Source organism: Haliotis rufescens, unplaced genomic scaffold (assembly GCF_023055435.1).
Source record: "Haliotis rufescens isolate VD_foot unplaced genomic scaffold, xgHalRufe1.0.p SCAF_4, whole genome shotgun sequence".
Classification (NCBI taxonomy): Eukaryota; Metazoa; Mollusca; class Gastropoda; order Lepetellida; family Haliotidae; genus Haliotis; species Haliotis rufescens.
The window spans coordinates 63002622-63021997 of NW_025964112.1; the positions used below are offsets into that span (position 1 = coordinate 63002622).

General features: G+C 41.4%; 2 protein-coding genes across 5 annotated transcripts in view; one reads left to right on the top strand and one right to left on the bottom strand.

Moving 5' to 3' along the window:
- LOC124112190 (sonic hedgehog protein A-like) overlaps nt 1-19376 on the top strand; it is a 157871-nt gene that overhangs the window by 41322 nt on the left and 97173 nt on the right. The window lies entirely within an intron of this gene.
- The window catches only part of LOC125372290, a gene marked incomplete at its 5' end in the record, with an annotated part of 46631 nt that continues 30159 nt past the window's right edge, over nt 2905-19376 (bottom strand). Inside the window, one exon of the mRNA XM_048381612.1 lies at nt 2905-3001. Coding sequence (XP_048237569.1) covers nt 2905-3001 — 97 coding nt within the window. The remainder of the gene's footprint in view (nt 3002-19376) is intronic.

Consider the following 19376-nt stretch of genomic DNA (forward strand, 5'->3'; position numbering starts at 1 on the left):
GACATCCGGTGGTCTCATGATGTTCGACGAGCATATGGTGAAATTATTTGAATATGGAAAAAGATTTCCCAGGGGGACAGGACGGTCACATATTCGTCGTTTGTCCACACACACATTTCGAACACACTGTTACACAGACACACGTGCACACATTCTGTCCCGCACACACTGATGTGTGACTGTGTAGATCCCATGGGCAAAGCACGTGAATGAATGTCTATTGTATTCTTCTTATCCTGAGTCAGAATGCGAGCGAGTGTCCCAGCGACACCGGAAGTACGTCGTTCAAGGCCAAAACATTCTTTACGTGCGTGCTCATGACACAGCTACGTCTCCCTTATATCTTGACTGACATTGTGTTGCTATGGGAACTGTCAACGTGTCACCTGCGTTTCCGTTTCTTGCCAAAAGTAGTAATTTCAAAATATTGCTGTATTTTTGTGTGTATTTCTGTTTGTATGAACGGAGATATTTTATCGTACCATAATTATAGAATCGTATAGCTATACCTCCTGTAGACATATGTCTGCACGTACCTGTGAACTGAAAGGAAGTTCGCTGAAAAAAGCTGTACAATTGCTGATACGGCGTTAAACAATATTCATCCACTAACAGGAAGAAAAGAAAAACGTTAACTGGCTAAACATCACGTCGATGTTAGACACAAATCCCAAAATAAACTACTTGTTGTCTGTGCTAAATATAATTTGGCGGTTTGTCACTTTCTTTAATTGCTTATGGAAATATCACTTTAAAAACCTTAAATCTAGCTCACTTCCGCCTCGTGGATGCATATTTGTTTAAACTTACATTTATAATTGGAATGTACTTCCGTAAATAATCATACTACTATACGTTGCGTGTAGCTGGTGCTGGTGTGTCATCATGCACATGCACAAACGCACAGGCACAGGAACATGCATAAACGCACACGCACATGCATAAACGCACACGCACGCGCACAAGCGCAAGCACATTCTCCGACTCGAGCTTGACCACTCCCAGCGACTCTTTATGGCAGACACTGGTATCAGTTCTAACAGTGATAATTGTTTAAAACACTTTTCTGGGAAGTGACAAGAGATTTTAGTGCACAGAATAGTTCGTTGGTGTTATTGTATTCAGAGCAAAGGATATTTTTAAAGAAAACATGAGGGGGCGGTCGGCCTAGTGGTTAAAACGTTCGCTCGTCACGCCTAAGACCCGGGTTCCATTCCCGACATGGGTACAATGTGTGAAGCCCATTTCTAGTGTCCCCCGCCATGATATTGCTGGAATATTGCTAAAAGCGGCATAAAACCATACTCACTCACTTACTAAAAGAAAACATGAATTGATATATTATCTACCGGTGGACAAATATTAATACCATTTATATGTAACGGTTATTTTCATATCTGATGAAACAGTTATTCATAAGATACTTGCTGTACAGTTTCCACGGGCCTTATGTTGAGCAGTAATCGACATATCTGACGCGATGACAACTATTAATATGATATAGTGTGTGCAGTTAACGCGAGCTTTACATCGGTGAAAGTAATCGTCACAGCGATAGCCCCCCGGGATGCTGTGCGAGATTAGGTCATCAGTAACATGTGTGTCGCAAAGGGAGACTTAATGGAGGTCAAACCGTTGGCTTGGTTGATTGTGTGTCATCGTACCCCGACGGCAATGATTCATATAATATAAACTACAGGACAAAAGAAATATTATACTCATGTTTGATGGTAACTAAAAATTGTTATTTATTTGATGCGGATATCATAGCTGCGTTTGGATCTTAAGTTTGCAGTGTTTCGGCGACTGTTTTTAGCCGAGTAATGTTTTGATAACGTTTGTAATGTTTTGGTCAAATCCAATTTTCAAGTGTATACTTTTGCCCGCCAGCGTATATTGTGCAGTTGACAGCTGTATAACTGTATATGAATAAGTTTATTATATTATTACTGTAAACCATATTTGCTATGACGTGGTGACGACCTCACACTCTTCGAGAAAAGGTGAGTGAGTGAGTGAGTTTGGTTTTACGCCGCTTTTAGCAATATTCCAGCAATATCACGGCGGGGGACACCAGAAATGGGCTCCACACATTGTACCCATGTCGGGAATCGAACCCGGGTCTTAGGCGTGACGAGCGAACGCTTTAACCACAAGGCTACCCGACCGCCCCTTCGAGAAAAGGAACCGCTGTCCGGAAGTCTCGGATAATGATGTATTACGCCTTATTTACATCATACCGTTTGTGTTATACAATTACTACATCGTTTCAAAATAGTGTTCCTGTAATCATAGATGTATGAACTGGCTAGAGCCTCTTCACTCGGTAAACCACGTGGCCGTGATAGCTTACATTGTCGTTACACCCATGTGACGTCAGACCGTTAAAATGTCTACTTAACGTTGAAGTGTTTGCAGGACTAAGTAGCGGTGTACAGGATGTCCGTGTGTTACATCATGTCTGCTCATCTTCTGGACGACGTACCCACCTCACCATTACCACCCCCAACGGGGCGTTTATCTGTTTGTTCACTACCGTGTACAGGGAAGTGAGTTTTCAGGCAGGTATTTATGTAAATACAGCCATGCAATTCTTTTTAACATTTTAACGAAGATTTAGAACTAAGTGAACGGGCGTTTATTATGTGGGTTGATACGAGATAGTAGGTGATGGATGACACGACAGGATTTGGGAAGGGTCGTGAAAAAATATAGTATTTGGAAATCGACGTTATAAAAAATGAAAAGTTATTTTGTGTATCTCAACATTTGTCTGTTTTTCACATTACAATACAAGAATAAATTAAGACATGTAGTTGGGGAAGAAACTCTGAAACTCAATGCACAAGCATCAATGCTCAGAAAATAAATAATAAGTATATTTGTGTGATTTTCAGTTTCGGTTCAACAGGTTTCGGGCACACAGTCGACTTCATGTCGAAAGCTTGTGGTTTTCTTTCTTGTGATCTCTGTAACTTTGAGAGGGAGGAGCCTAGAGTGCCTGAAACACAAACTGTCACATTTAGTCACAGGAGCAACGGTACATTATGTTATTAATGCTGTTAATTCTGTTACACATTGACGTCATGATGCTCGCGCCCGCCATCAGCAGTGAAAATATTCCAGCTGCAGGGAGTGGTCTCCCTTGAAAGACACGGGTCGTTTCCTGTCACGTGACCGGATACGGAAATCTATAATTGAGGGTTGAAAAGCGTGTAAATGCAGTCGCAGACAGTTGTTGAAGATGATCGTGAAGGCGTGTTTACCTGAACAGATAAACGTACGGGTATGTGTGGTTGAGTCTAAAATCTGAGTGCAACATTATACGCCTTAAAGTTACCATGTAATGTAATAACTATTGTTATTGCCACCGTCATATAACTGGAATACTGTTGAGTATTGAATATTCCCTACATATTATTTGAAATTTTAGTCTTGCTATCGCCCCCACTTACTCATATAATAATAATAATAATAATAATAATAATAATAATAATGCTACAAGTACAACTCCTCCTCCTCCTCCTCCTCCTCCTACTACTACTACTACTACTACTACTACTACTACTACTACTACTACTACTACTACTACTACTACTACTACATACCATTTTATGTCACCTCATCAGGGCCCTTTAGACCAAGGAGAAATTGTCTCCATATTTTGCTGATCGATTCATTCCTACTGTGTTCATAGTACAAAGCGCTCCATGTTGTTTACGTATCTCTGGTATACCTGCCCTTACCTGTCACCAGCGGGCGAGGCGCTTGATTGGCAGGTGTTGATAGTGCGCTGACAGGACAGGTGGACATGGGTTGCCGTGCAGGCCAGGTGGCTCGAGGACCCTACAGCTACACTGAAGCAATACAATGTTGCGAGTTGTGTGTCTTAAAATATTATCCAGGGTTCTGATTTGTTTAAATGCATCATCTGTGGCAGATCTAACTATATTGACGCGCTCTGAAAACGCATATTCGAATTTGTGTAATATTTGGCAAAATGGACACAAAAATGAAATTAAGTTGTTCTTCGTGTTTAGGTACGAGATTATTGAACACAACAATGATGTACGGGTTCGAATCTCATTCGTATTTTACTGCCCAAATCGATTTCTTGTTATTCATTTCCAGTCAAAATTTTGATAAGGGTTTTCAGTATAGTTTTGATTTTTTTCTAAATTGTTAGTGCGTATGTGGAAATCTCGATTTTAGTTAAATATTCATGGCAGACCAAATGATATTCGTGGATGAAAACCTGAGCCATGTCTTTTTCAAGGGGGAGATAACTGTTCTAAAACAGCGAAACAGGGTGATACAGGTGAAAAATGACGTATATCACTCAATTAAAGTCATACCTTTGTAGAGTATAAAGGTTCAGCATAACGTTATGGATGTTTTCGCTATCGTTGAGCGTCGTGTCATTTCTATCAGAGATAACAATCTGGTGTTACCACAAATGTCATAACAGAGTCCACCAGAAGGAGATTCTAATCACCAAGTAATGTACGGATGCAACGCCTCCGCAGCCTGCACATAGCGCTACATGCTTTACACGATCCGGCGTGCCTCCATTGCAGTCGGTGGTGAGGGAGTTATCACGATTGACAAATTTATCAATGAACCCCGTCGGAACCTGGCGCGATTGATAAGAAGGGCTGTACAGTGAAATCCCCGTTGGAGTGGCAGCGCTGCTGTCAGCTTATGGCCATGTGGTCACACAGTTCCATATATGTGTAGTTGACAACCCTGCGATATCGATAGGCCAAGTGACACGACATTGTTGTCATGAATTGGCTGATAAAACAGTACTGTAACATTTTGACACAGTGCATAGTTCAACTGGAAACGCCTATAAAATGTTATATTTTTATGTTTATCTTAAAAAGGAAAAAAACATGTTTGATGAAGGAGACGTGTATTGCAAAATATTAGATCGTATTTTGTCGAAGCATTTTAAGGTGGAGTGAAGTGAAATGAGTTTGAAAACGTTCAATAGTATTGCACTTATATAGTGATGTGAATGCACGTGTATGTGTGTGGCTGATTGTACTAGTCCGATTTTATAGTGCTAGCCCACTAAGGTGCCAGGCCGCAGTTTAACATGAATATCCCACTCAGACACAGTATACTGACTCCGAACCGACCAGTCCTTGGTTTAGCCCATAAATGCCGAGCGCCAGACAGGGAAACAAGTCTTTTTACGTCTTTGGTATGACGCGGCCGGGGATCGAACTCCCGACCTTCCGCACTCAGGACAGACGATCTACCACTAGACCACGGAGGCGGTCCTAAGCATTTAAATGTATGCTTGATTAATCTTTTTATGTTGAAAACTAGTTTGTTCAGACAAACACAGCCACAGCCACACACACAGACACACAGACACACAGAGACACAGAGACACACACAGAGACACACACAGACACACACACGGACACACGTAGACACGTAGACACAGAGACACACACAGAGACACAGACACACACACAGACACACGTAGACACAGAGACACACACAGAAACACACACAGAGACACACACAGAGACACAGACACACACAGACACACGTAGACACAGACACACAGAGAGACACAGACACACACACGTAGACACAGACACACACAGAGACACACACAAAGACACAGACACACACAGACACACGTAGACACAGACACACAGAGAGACAGACACACACACAGACACACACAAAGACACAGACACACACACAGACACACACAGACACACGTAGACACAGACACACAGAGACACAGACACACACGTAGACACAGACACACACAGAGACACACACTGAGACACAGACACACACACAGACACAGACATACATTTCGTATTTGCATTCAATAACATTCCCGGTATATGTTGACCTGAAGCGATATTCAAGGTTTGCTTCCAAAAGCATGCCATATATATAACATTTCAGATGTATATTGATCCGATTTGGCTTTAGTGATATTGCAGGACGCTTGAGAAACACGGCCGCCAGGTTTCAAGAGAACATTTATCATAGGCATATTACGTGATCAACTTTGTTATGTTGTCCTAATTTACCTTTGCACCTGACAGGTAAATGTGTTGATCAAAGGTGCACACACCGCCTACTACACCTGGCGTTGTGTACCGTAAAACCTTGACAAAACTCACGGAGTTTAGTTCCACTGCGTTTATTCAGAGTGTTGCCTTTCTTAACCATTCTCAGCTAGAAATATCAGTTTTCCTGAACCAGACGCACTGTCACTGTAATCAGTTCAGGTGTTTAGTTTTTGTCTTGGAATTTCTCGTTAATTCAAGGTTTATTCGGTTTGTTGTTTAACGCCGCACTCAGCAATATTCCAGCTATATGACGGCGGTCTGTAAATAATCGAGTCTGGACCAGACAATCCAGTGATTGACATCATGAGCATCCACCCACGCAACGCAATTGGGATACGATGACATGCATCGACCAAGTAAGCGAGCCTGACCACCCGATCCCGTTAGTTGCCTTTTAGGACAAGCATAATCGCCTTTTACAGCATGGGTTGCTGAAGACCTATTCTACCCCGGATCTTCACGAGTATGGGTTTATTCGGGTGTTTAAGGTGCCTACGATATGTGGGGAATCTGTAGCGGGTGTGTAGATGATGCGGATGTGTGATATCGTTGTCCGTGTGTGAATACCACAGTGCGTGGAGATGCGGGGTGATGGGAGGTTGAATTAAGATTAACGTCGCGATCAAGATTATTGTACTTACATGGCGACATGCATGCACGTGTGTGTGGCTGCTTGTTAGCGTCAGTTTAGTGCTAGTCCAGCTAGATACCATGCCGTTTAACATGGACACCCCACTTAGACACATAATACTGACTCCGACTCCAGTCCTTGTTTTAGCCCCTTAATGCCGAGCACCAGGCAGGGAAAGAAGTACTATCTTATAACGTATAACGCAGCCGGAGATCGAGACTCGACCTTCCCTCTCAGGGTAGACACTCTATTAACTGGACCACGGAGACAGTCTGGGATATCGGGGCACAATTGCTGAAGTTTGTTGAACAAACGACTAAACGGGCACATAGTATTGATAGTACGGTGGGAGCGGCCATTGGCCCTTGTAGGTTTTCGTAACTGGATAGTTTGGATTCTAAACGTGGGTCACCCCTTTGTGATTTGACCCGTGAAGGTACGGATTAGAATAGGTCTTCAGCGGCCCATGCTTTCCGTAAGAGGCAACTATGCTTGTAGGCGACGAAAGGGATCAGGTGGTCAGGCTCGCTGACTTGGTTGATGCATGTCAGCGTATTACAATTGCTTGGATTGATGCTCACGATGTCAATCACTGGATTGTCTGGTCCAGGCTCGATTATTTACAGACCGCCGCCATATAGCTGGAATATTGCTGAGTGCGGGGTTAAACAACAAACCAACAAAAAAATCCTTGTGGTTAGGTTTTTCTGGTCCAAACTCGATTATTGTACTTTCATGATATAGCTGTACTATTGCTGATTTGAGCAATTGATTGATTCATCTTTTTCTGTAAGTTTGTTACTTGTTTTACGAGAAGAAATATTTTCGGTGCATCTGCTTGAACAGATGTGTATATGACGTATTTATATGATTATTTTTCTGACACGAAAGCGACAAAATCATTACCTTAATTATTGTACGAGTGCGAATATATCAGTAACATTTGTTTATGAATCACTAGCAGATAATGATGATACTATGTGTTCGAAAAAGGTGAGCGTATCCTGCTCAATCGGTTGCACCCGTCACAAACACATGCAAAGTCAAGCCAATTGTTCACCTCTTAAAACACAGGAACATATGATACAACTCAACATAAGGAATTGCATCTGACATCATTTTTGTCACTGATGTGTCACATTTGGAAATATCCTCCACGTGTCTTCCATCAAACTTTTGGAAAGCTTTACTGAGGCCTTGAATGTTGTAACCCTGACCAAAAAACTTATCAGCAGGAGTCGTTTGACACTCTTTGAAATCTTGGAAGAAAGAACATGCTCGACTGTACCTAAAAAGTTGTGAAATGTAGACACCAAAGACTGGAGCTGCTTGAATATTGCTCGACATAAAGGGAAAGTTAACTATTGGAAAGTTGAAGACATCTCTCTTGTCAGACATCCCTCTTGTCTTGTGGAGAGTTAAAGCGAAGCGTGAACACTGCCATACAGTGAGTGAGTTGGGTTTGAGACCACGTGGTTCTGTTATATTACGGCGTCTCAGCTTGATCTGTGAGGAAAGAATCCATTCAAACGTTTCAAAATAAATATTATAAGAATAATAAAGAATCCAAACCACCAAGTGCAATCAAGTAAATTCAGAACAATGACAACCAGATATTCAAATCAAACCATTCGCAAGCATTGCTCAAACACCCCAGTGTAACACGCTGAATGGTACGCTTTGCAATTTATGACCTGGCAAGGTCTCCATACATTTCAATCCTTAATGCATTGGGAGGAGCTAAGTCATATAAAATATAATCAAGAAATTAAAGCGAATCGCGGATTATCGGAAAATTGCTTTGATAAACGATTTGAACAGAAAAGGATTCAATTAGACTGTCGATACGGGAGTGGGCGATAAGGTAACTCCAAACAAGTGATCACGGTTGTTTGGTAATATTAAAGACTTGATTTACACAAAGATTATCTGGTGATCCCCAAGTTGTGTCTATATCTGAGCCGGTGTCATAATTCATCATCCGGTCGACATGAAGGAAAAGACGGTGTACTTTACACGCATTAATAACGAAATAGAAAAAATAAACAAGTGATTTTGTAGTCTCATAACTCATTCACTGCTCTTATCAGTTGAAATGCAAAGACACATTTTTTTCCCTCGCCTTTCTTTTCGACTGGTTGAGTTGAGGCAATAGGGCCGCGCGGGTTTGAAATGCTATATCTATCGATAGCTATTATTCATTTTTCTGTAACGATTTTATTTCCATGTTGAAACTTAACGCGGTTTATGCTTTGGTAGATGCCTTTAGTGCTATGCATTTTGATAAGGTAGATTCATCTATTACTGATGCAGTGAAATGTGTTGCCTAAACATTGTTGTATTTTGCGATTCATCATTTGTTAAATTACATTTGCTGAAGTATGAGAGGAATCTTTGAATGACATGACCGCTGTCAGTGATATTTTATTCAAGGCTTCATATATTAGTATTGATCATAAATCTTCTGATATCCTGATCTCCCGGATTGGAGTTATTATATTCTTAGTGTTATTATCGCATCTGGTAACCCTCGTGTTCTGTGGCATATGAGACCGCCTCCGTGGTCTTGTGGTAGAGCGTCCGCCCGGAGAGCGGAAGGTCCGGAGTTCGATCCCCGGCCGCGTCATGCCAAAAGACGTTTAAAGGTGGTACTTGTTGTTACCCTGTCTGGCGCTCGGCATTTATGGGCTAAAACAAGGACTGGTCGGCTCGGAGTCAGTATACTGTGTCTAAGTGGGGTATTCATGTTAAACTGCGGCATGGCATCTCAGTGAGCTAGCACTATATATCGGCATCAGTCAGGACAAGTAGAAGCAGTCACACACACACACACACACACACACACACACACACACACACACGCGCGCGCGTACTTGCATGCACGTCGCTATATAAGTGCAAAAATCTTGGACTCGACGTTAAATCCCATTTCACCTCACCTCTGTAGCATATGCAGTAATACAGACACAACGCTATACAGCATGAATTTACGAAATGACAGAGAAATGCTGAGGATTAACACATTTCCAGATTAACGATTCATTGACATATCTAACCTTCTGAATACAGATGTATACACGGAATATTTCATCGACTGAATAACGGCAAATACATGGTATATTCCACCTACTGAATAACGGTACATGACATATTCCACCGATTGAATAACGATTTATACATGATATATTCCACCGACTGAATAGTGGTACATACATGACATATTCCACGGTCTGAATAACGATATAAACATGGCATATTCCACCGATTAGGATACAACGGATACATAATATATCAGATATTCTCTGAAAAGAAAGGGGCAGTCGGTTAGCCTTGTGGTTAAAGCGTTCGCTCGTCACACTGAAGACCCGGGTTCGATCCCCGACATGGGTTCAACGTGTGAAGCCCATTTCTGGTGTCTCCCGCCGTGATATTGCTGGAATATTGCCAAAGGCGGCGTAAAACCTTACTCACTCACTCACTCACTGAAAAGAAAGACATGACAATCGACTAGATATGATATTCTACCAGTATATACTACTCAACGGAAGTTAAAGAATAGTAACAGATTGCCTGCAGTGATGAAAAAAATCCGGTGTTCTACAACTTCTTTTGAGTAGTATATATCCCTGGTCCTCGGAGAAAGGTATTTATATCCTTCAACTCATTGACAGTCGTTGCATGTGAAGCCAACGGGAAGAAGTCAATGGGCTTTATCCAGTTCAGATTTCTCACCCAGTTCCCGTCCGAACTAAAGGTAGCCATTTGTAAGAAGTCACCCAGAAACGGTTAATATATTATGTCGCATTAGGAAGTCATCAACACTCTAATGTCACTGCATTCTTTCAGAAGATCAGTTCGTTGGTCGTTACTCATAGAGCATTAAAAAGCGATGAGTCTTTTCTTGTCAAAACACACACCGTTAGCCTGGGGTTGTCAATTGGCGTTGTTGGCTGTAGTAAGTAGGGTGTAGTTACGGCGTATTTTCGGCAGGGTAACAGGATAGTGTATCGTAAAATGGACTGGGCAGCGGTAGCGTGGGAAATATAACGGTAATCACGACCAGGCGGTATGAAGTCCTCAGTTAGTTTGCAAACATTGTTGGTATATGTTGGAGGTGAGGTGAACTGGTGTGTGCGTGTGCGTGTGCGTGTGCGTGTGTGTGTGTGTGTGTGTGTCTGTCTGTCTGTCTGTCTGTCTGTCTGTGTGTGTCAGTTTAACCTCCTTTAGACACAGCATGGTGACTCCGAGCTGACCAGGGCCCACTTGCACAAAACGATCTTAGTGCTAAGACTATTGTAAGCCTATGTTAAAGTATGGGAGTTAAGATCATCTTAGCACTAAGATCGCTTTGTGCAAGCGGGCCCAGGTCCTTGTTTATCCACTTAATGCCGAGCGCCAGGGAGGGTAACAATAAGTACCGTCTTTTAACGCCTTTTGGTTTGACGCGTTCGGGAATTGAACCACCGACCTTATACTCCCAAGGCAGACGCTCTGTATATGTATTGGAACTTGTTTGGTGATCGGTGTGAACATGGTCCGCCATCGATGGTTGCTGCAGAGACAGGGGAAGGAGAAGCTGAATAGCTTCAAAAAGGCAACAATGTCATCAGTCCAGTAGCAGAGTCACCGTTGGTAGGTACGATGTACAGGATGGCAGATGGTGTTTAGAAGATGTTTAGATGGTGTTTAGAAGATGTTTAGATGGTGTTTAGACGATGTGTAGATGGTGTTTAGATGATGGGTCGATGGTGTTTAGATGATGTGTAGATGATGGGTAGATGGTGTTAGATGATGGGTAGATGGGTGAATGGTGTTTAGATGACGGGTATATGGGTGAATGGTGTTTAGAAGATGGGTAGATGGGTGAATGGTGTTTAGATGACGGGTAGATAGGTGAATGGTGTTTAGATGATGGGTAGATGGGTGAATGGTGTTTAGATGACGGGTAGATGGGTGAATGGTATTTGGATGATAGGTGAATGGTGAAGACGGCCCTATGATAGTAGTAGGAATCAAGTCGTCTTTAGTTCAACATGACCACCTCATGCTCAACGTCAACGGGCATTCACCGATATTCACATGGACATCGATGGTCCTTGTGCAGTAAAATCTCTTGTAACAGTAGCAGTAATTGATCAGGCTATCAAAGAGGTTGTAAACGTTCCCTTCGTTATATGCGGAGTTCAATGAAGAACAGTTGGACTGGGGTCACATTTGTTTTTCCCAGCATTCTATTACTGATTATGTAAATGTAATGGTCGTGTGGCAGCTGAAATCGAAGTACAACAAGTTAGGCTAGTCCGTACGACTTTGTTTTGTCCTCGTGGAATATCTTCGAACACAGCTGTTTTAAACTATAAGCTACTAGCGTGACAACTGCTATTATAATGTGTTAGTCCACCTCAGAGATATCACTTTCACAGCCACAATGAACCTTACTCGCTGAACTTCTGCAATTGAATTCGCCAAGCTCACCTATTTATCACATGTCCGTGAACCCAGCCGCTTTTGTACAACAAACACTATCGTGAAACAAAGACAGGAAATACAATTTATAGCCATGGAGCTGAAGATATTGCGCCAGGGTCTTACAAAAAGTTTAACTTGCACCCGAAACGGGCTTACCACTTATGTGCGGCTTTACGCAGCTGGCACACAGAGTGATTATTTATTATACGGTTAGTTAAGAAACCAATTACCATTCCCAGACAAGTTTTGCAGACCGAATAAAACAATAACCTCCACTGCTTGCATCTTTTAAACCCGACTTAGTGACCTTCAGAATGACGTGTGTCAGTTTATAGCGTTAGCGGCTGATTTCAGAGGTGGATAAGCCAACCCATACAAATACAGTTTACATGGCCCGCAATTTTGTGAATTTGAGATGGCAACAAATTAACTTGTTAACTTTGCACTGTGTCAGCTTTTGAGGAACGAATCTAACGGGTTTGGGAGTTTGTACTTGTGTAATATTCCCCAAACATAAACTGCCGGGGAAAAAAAAGAATTTAAAAGTATACACTTGAAAATTGGATTTGGACAACAATTACAAACGATATCAGAGTTACTCGAGTGAAAACAGTCTCAGAAACACTGCAAACTTGAGGTCTAAAATACAACTTTGATATCCGTATGGAATACATCACCAAGTTTCTTATTTGTTTCATTTTATCCGATATAATTGGTATATACTTTCTTTTTCCCGGCATCTTATTTTGTATGTAGTTTTAATCTAGTCTTCAAATGAGTGAACACAAATATAAACTGATTGACTGGCAGTGCGTGGCGTGTATGTTTTCGTGGAAGCATTGGACGACTGGATATGCCTATAAGCCTATTTTTTTTCCTTTCTGGCAACAAAATATAAGTTTTAAAACAATTCTGAAACATTAACAACACCAGTGATCCTAAGAAACTGACACTGTGTCTCTATTAACACTACGTGGTGTGGAGTAGATACATTCAACCATTTTACTTTGACCCGTTTGTGTCGTACTCCAGGGGAAAACTCCAACAGGGTCAAAGACACTTTCCCCTCTCCCCGCGCCGCGTTCCTGGGCAACCGTTGAGAACAGAACCACTTTAATCTGAAGGATCTGAACATTTTGTTACGACACAGCCGTTCTATGTGATCGATAACAATGTCCCAAACAAACCTTGTTCCCCATTTAACAGTCGCATAATCACCTTTCTTTCTTACCGGAAGTGCACAAGTGTTACGCAGTTAATGCAGTTCTGCATTTTTATTGGCCGTTAAAGATTATCATCTAGCATGCCAGGTTTATGTGTCTCAAAACATGTAGCTCATGGACAGTAGGAATGAGAGTCATCGAGTGCAGTTTCACATACCATCAGCATAAAATGTCGTTACATCTCCCAAACGTGCACTTCGCTTGATTTCCCAGTCAAATAAAACAGACATTATGGTCTATTGCATTTCGATTTTTCTAGCAGATGAAACAGTCTCTGTTTGTGGACATTGTATCGTAGACACCCTAATCCCATTTACCAATTATTCTGATAACGCAATAGTTACATAACAGTTTCCTCCTAATACTTATTAAATACCTTAATTAGTTCTGTGGTAGATAGGTTTGCTTCGATTATATGGATTAATCTGCATCAGTATCTGAGTAATTGTCTAAATCTAAGCTCACAAATATCTTTGAAAGTATGATCAAAGACATTCACACATTATTTTGTGGTCTGAACGTAATAGGTAATGTAGGATTCACTGATATTCAATTCATCAGTTTTAACGCTAAATGTGTACATATTTAATGTACGGGAAGTCACTGGTCTTGCCGTCAACCTGAAACACGGGTCACCAAGTGTTCTTAATGACCTAGCACGCTTCAGGACCTCGCAACCTACAGAACCTAGCAACATACAGAACCTAGGAACATACAGAACCTAGCAACATACAGAACCTAGCAACCTACAGAACCCAGCAACGTACAGAACCTAGCAACATACAGAACCTAGCAACGTACAGAACCTAGCAACATAAAGAACCTAGCAAAGTACAGAACCAAGCAACGTACAGAACCTAGCAACCTACAGAACCTAGCAACGTACAGAACCTAGCAACATACTGAACCTAGCAACCTACAGAACCTAGCAACATACAGAACCAAGCAACGTACAGAACCTTGAAACCTACAGAACCTAGCAACATACAGAATATATCTACCTACAGAACCTAGCAACCTACAGAACCTAGCAACATACAGAACCTTGCAACCTGCAGAACCCAACAACATGCAGAACCTGGCAACCTGCAGAACCTAGCAACCTACAGAACCTGGCAACCTGCAGAACCTAGCAACATAACTGAACGTAGCAACCTGCGGAACCTAGCAACATGCAGAACCCGGTAACCTGCAGAACCTAGCAACCTGCAGAACCTAGCAACATACAGAACCCATCAACATACAGAACCAAGCAAGCTGCAGAACCTAGGAATGATGTTAAGGATGGACTAAATCTGCATGATAGGAAGATAAGGACACTCAGTATCGTTGGACACGAGAAACAACTCAATCTCTGTCTCGCGTTCTAATTGGTGCTACCTATAACCTGTGTTCAAGCTGTAAATCTTCATTCGTGACCAACGCGTGTTATTCCAGGACAAGCCGAATAGCGATATACAGATATATATCATACAGATTTGGATACACTTTCTTAATTTCATTTTGCAACGCTGAGTTTCACGCACACATGGTATTGCGTACGATAATCAGGCATAATGAAACATGGTTTTCAGTTTGAACCTTTCTTTTTTGGTCGGCTTGGGAGTTTACCATGGCGACAGGTGGAAATGAGTTCGCTTCTTTTGTTTAGCTTGTTTCATGTAAGCATGAAAATCTCGAGCTTCTAGCCCATGCATAGATCCCTGAGTCTCTTTTGTTGGTATTTGATTGCTTGATTAACAAAAGAAGCGTGCTATTTATAAGACATCGGGACTTACGGTATTATACTCATTTATCTGTATCTTGGGTATATTGTTTAGATGCAAGACATGTGTAAAATCAAAAATTATTCCTGAGGGATTTTTTGACCGAAGTACTTGTCATACGCGCATTCTGATTGATTTGTCGTGTTTTTGCACATGAAGTTCATCGATAGGGGTACAAGTCTTCTTGCATATTACGGAAAGGGGCGAGTGCTGACGAATTGGTAAATCTTATGTGCGAATATTATTTAAAGATCTTATCTACTGATGTGGATATAGTGTTCTTGAATTTGTAAACAGAAACAATAATGTATGATAGTTAAATACTTTAATGTATACTTAAAGGTCATTGTTATCCATTTTATGACCACAAAAACTACAAAAGGCCGATGTCATTACTACAGTTACAATAATTATGGGTAGATAAGTCCATCTGTCGCCTCCCATTTTTGCATATTTGTCCCAGAGATGGGCTTCAGATTTAGTGGTCGTCGACAGCATTTGACCCCGGGACTTTATTCCTCTCCGAGGTCGAACGAGTTCAGATGGGACTTAAGATATCATGAGAATCACAATCATATTTAAGGAGGCTCTAATGGGTGTATTCTGGTTGCTTCGTGGTGAATTCTCGTCAACATATCGCCTCATGTCACGCGTGGGACGAGACGTCGGAATCATTTACAATTCAAATGAGTGACATCTGCCAACGACCAAGCGCTACATTCCCCACCTTAGCGGGTGAGGTAAAGAAAACCTCTAGGTGTATGTGACATCATTTTAGAATGTATATGAGTTTTTAAAGCGGTGTTTAACACGCCTAAGAAGACCTTGTTATCTTGTTTAATTGAGGGCGTTTGTGTTTAAATTATCTTCACACCTTTTCTAATAAGTGTACTACCAGGTGATGGATAATGGCTGACCTGAACAGGTCATTTAAGGGTTGGGTATGACCGGCGTGCCATGATGACCTGTCACAATGTGGTATCAAGTATTTACTGGAGGTTTGCATGTGATCAACCAGGAAACCTGAACACATTCAGATGGTACGGATACTAAGTTGCTAAGTTGAAATTTCAAGATGCTTAGTTGAAATTTCAAGATGCTTAGTTGAAATTTCAAGATAATAAGTTGAAACTTTAAGATTTTAACTTGAAATTTCAACTTATTATCTTGAACTTTTAAGATACTTAGTTGAAATTTCAAAATTCTATGTTGAAAGTTCAAAATACTCATTTGAAATTTCAAGATACTAAGTTGAAATTTCAAGATACTAAGTTGAAAATTCAAGATACTAAGTTGAAATTACAAGATGTTAAGTTGAAATTTCATGATGATAAGTTGAAACTTTAAGATTTTAACTTGAAACTTTATTATCTTGAAATTTCAAGATACGAACTAAGTTGGAATTTCAAGATAATAAGTGGAAACTTTAAGATTTTAACTTGAAATTTTAACTTAGTATCTTGAAATTTTAAGATACTGTGTTAAAATGTCAAGATGCTATGTTGAAATTTCAAGATACAAAGTTAAAATTTTGAGATAATAAGTTGAAATTTCAAGATATTTACTTGAAATTTCAGCTTATTAATTTGAAATTTCAACAAAGCGTCTTGAAATTTCAAGTTAGTATCTTGAAATTTCAAGAAGAAAATAAAAAGCAAATTGCCCTAGAAGGCTTCCGTCATATGGGGTTGCACCTATTGTGGATAGGATTGAGGGGGATAAACTATTTATTGACCAGACTTGAAGGTTCGTGTGACCAATCTTTATGTATCAGTATGTGCTATGTCTTGTTTCTAGGGGCGATAGGGTATCCAAGAGGTTAAAGCGTTCGCCCGTTGCGCCAAAGACCGGGTTTGATCCCCCCTCATGAGTACAATGTGTGAAACCCCTTTCTGATGCCCTCTGTCGTTATTTGCTGGAATATTGCTAAAACCATATGCACTTACTCACACTTGTTTCAATATCTGAAATCTGAAAAGACAAGGGCGATAAGTGCGATAACCAGATGATGATATGTCAAGGAGTGTGTTATGTCACTTGCAATGTGTACAAGATATGGTCGTGTGTGGTGTATCTGGTGGTATTTCATACATCTTGTAGCGTCTAACAAATCTGGTAGCGGGCAATATATCTGGAAGTGTGTGATATATCTGGTAGCTCATGGTATATGTTGTATTGTGTGACATATTTGGTAGTTTGCGATATGTCAAGAGTTTTCAGATAACTGGCAATAGCTATCTTCCAGTCTGGGTCATCGGTGGGTAGCGAATAGTGGATTAACAGCACTGCATTTTAATTAAGCATGGAAGTCTTTAACATTGATTAAATGAACTATACTCTTAATCTGTTGTTACATGTATTTATTATGTTTGTTTGTTTGTTGTTGAACTCAGCACTCAGCAATATTCCAGCTATATGACGGCGGTCTGTAACATAATCGAGTCTGGACCAGACAATCCAGTGATTGACATAATGAGCATTGATCCACGTAATTGATGACATGTATCAACCAAGTCTGCGAGCCTGACCACCCGATCCCGTTAGTCGCCTTTTACGACAAGCATAGTCGCCTTTTACGGCACGTATGGGTTGCTGAAGACCTATTCTACCCTTGAATCTTCACGGGTCTATTTATTATGTATAACCTTTGATAGTCACGATATTGCTGAAAAACTGCCGATGTGTCTTTAAATTTGAACTCACTCATTCACTCTTAATCTGTTGCTTATTGAAAACGGAGGAATCCATGTTAACCATTTTACGAAAAAATACCCTTTGCAGTTGTATCTATGTCATATTACGTCTAATTCTTAATAGTGAGTTAGTGAGTGGGGCTGTACGCCGCTTTTAGAAATAATCCAACTATATCAAAGCAGGGAACACCAGAAATGGGCATCACACATTGTACCTATGTGGGGAATCGAACCCGGATCTTCGACGTGATGAGGGACTGCCTTAACCACAAGGCTACCCAAATGCCCCTAATATACTGAACAACAAAAGTTCCTTCGACATTGAATAAGATTTAATGCAAAGTTATGTGTTTTACCAAATCTGAAACAATTTCGATTTGCAACAGATAAAAGACTCCTGTAAGTGTTCAAATGGTTTAATTTGCCATACTGACTTCAGAAAATGCGTGATTTCATAAAAAAAACCCCATTAACATGCAAAAATGTCAATTTACAAATCAAAAGCGTATGTGTCCACCTCTGGTTGCAACGCAAGCAACGCATCTTCGTCTCATGGAATGGACCAGGCGTCGCACAAAGTCCTGCGGGATATCTGTCCATATCTCCTGGAGCATGTTTCGAAGTTCCTGGAGTGTCTGTGGAACACGTGGTTGACGTCGAATGCGCCGATCCAACTCATCCCATATGTGCTCGATTGGTGAGAGATCAGGGGAGCGAGCCGGCCAGGGGATGACATTCACGTTGTTTTGTTGGAGAGAATCCTGAACAAGTCGAGCAATATGAGCCCGGGCGTTGTCATGTTGAAAGGTAATGCCTGAGCAATGACGACGCAAAAACGGTAGAACAACAGGGCCGATGATCTCGTCGCGGTAGCGCTGTCCATTGAAATTTCCCTCTATCACTATAAAACGGGTCCTCTGTCTTGCTGTAATCCCACCCCATACCATAACGCTGCCGCCCCCGAACCGATCTTCTTCCATCACACAATGATTGACGTAACGTTCATCTCGACGTCGATACACTCGAATCCGTCCATCGCTAGAACTTGTCCCCACTGCATGGCCGTCCAGCGTAGACGCTGTCTGCACCACTGTAGACGTGCTTGATGGTGGTTTCCTGTCAAAATGGGACGTCTGGCGGGTCTTCTGGCGACAATCCCTACACAACTTAGGCAACGACGTACGGTTTGAGAAGATATTCGTCGAAGGCCAGGGATGCTTCTTGCACTCACTGTTGCTGGCTGGAATCGATTTCGTAGGTGTGTTGTTCGAATCCAGTTGTCTTGTCGATTATTGGTTACGCGTGGCCTGCCACTCCGAGGATGGTCTCTGACTGCATTCGTCTGTTGCCAACGTTGCCATAAACACCAAATGGTGTTTCTGTGGACGTTAAATTGTCTTGCAACATCACGTTGACTCAATCCTGCTTCAAGCATACCAATGGCTCGCAGGCGCTCATTTTTGGACAGGCGTGGCATTTCGTAA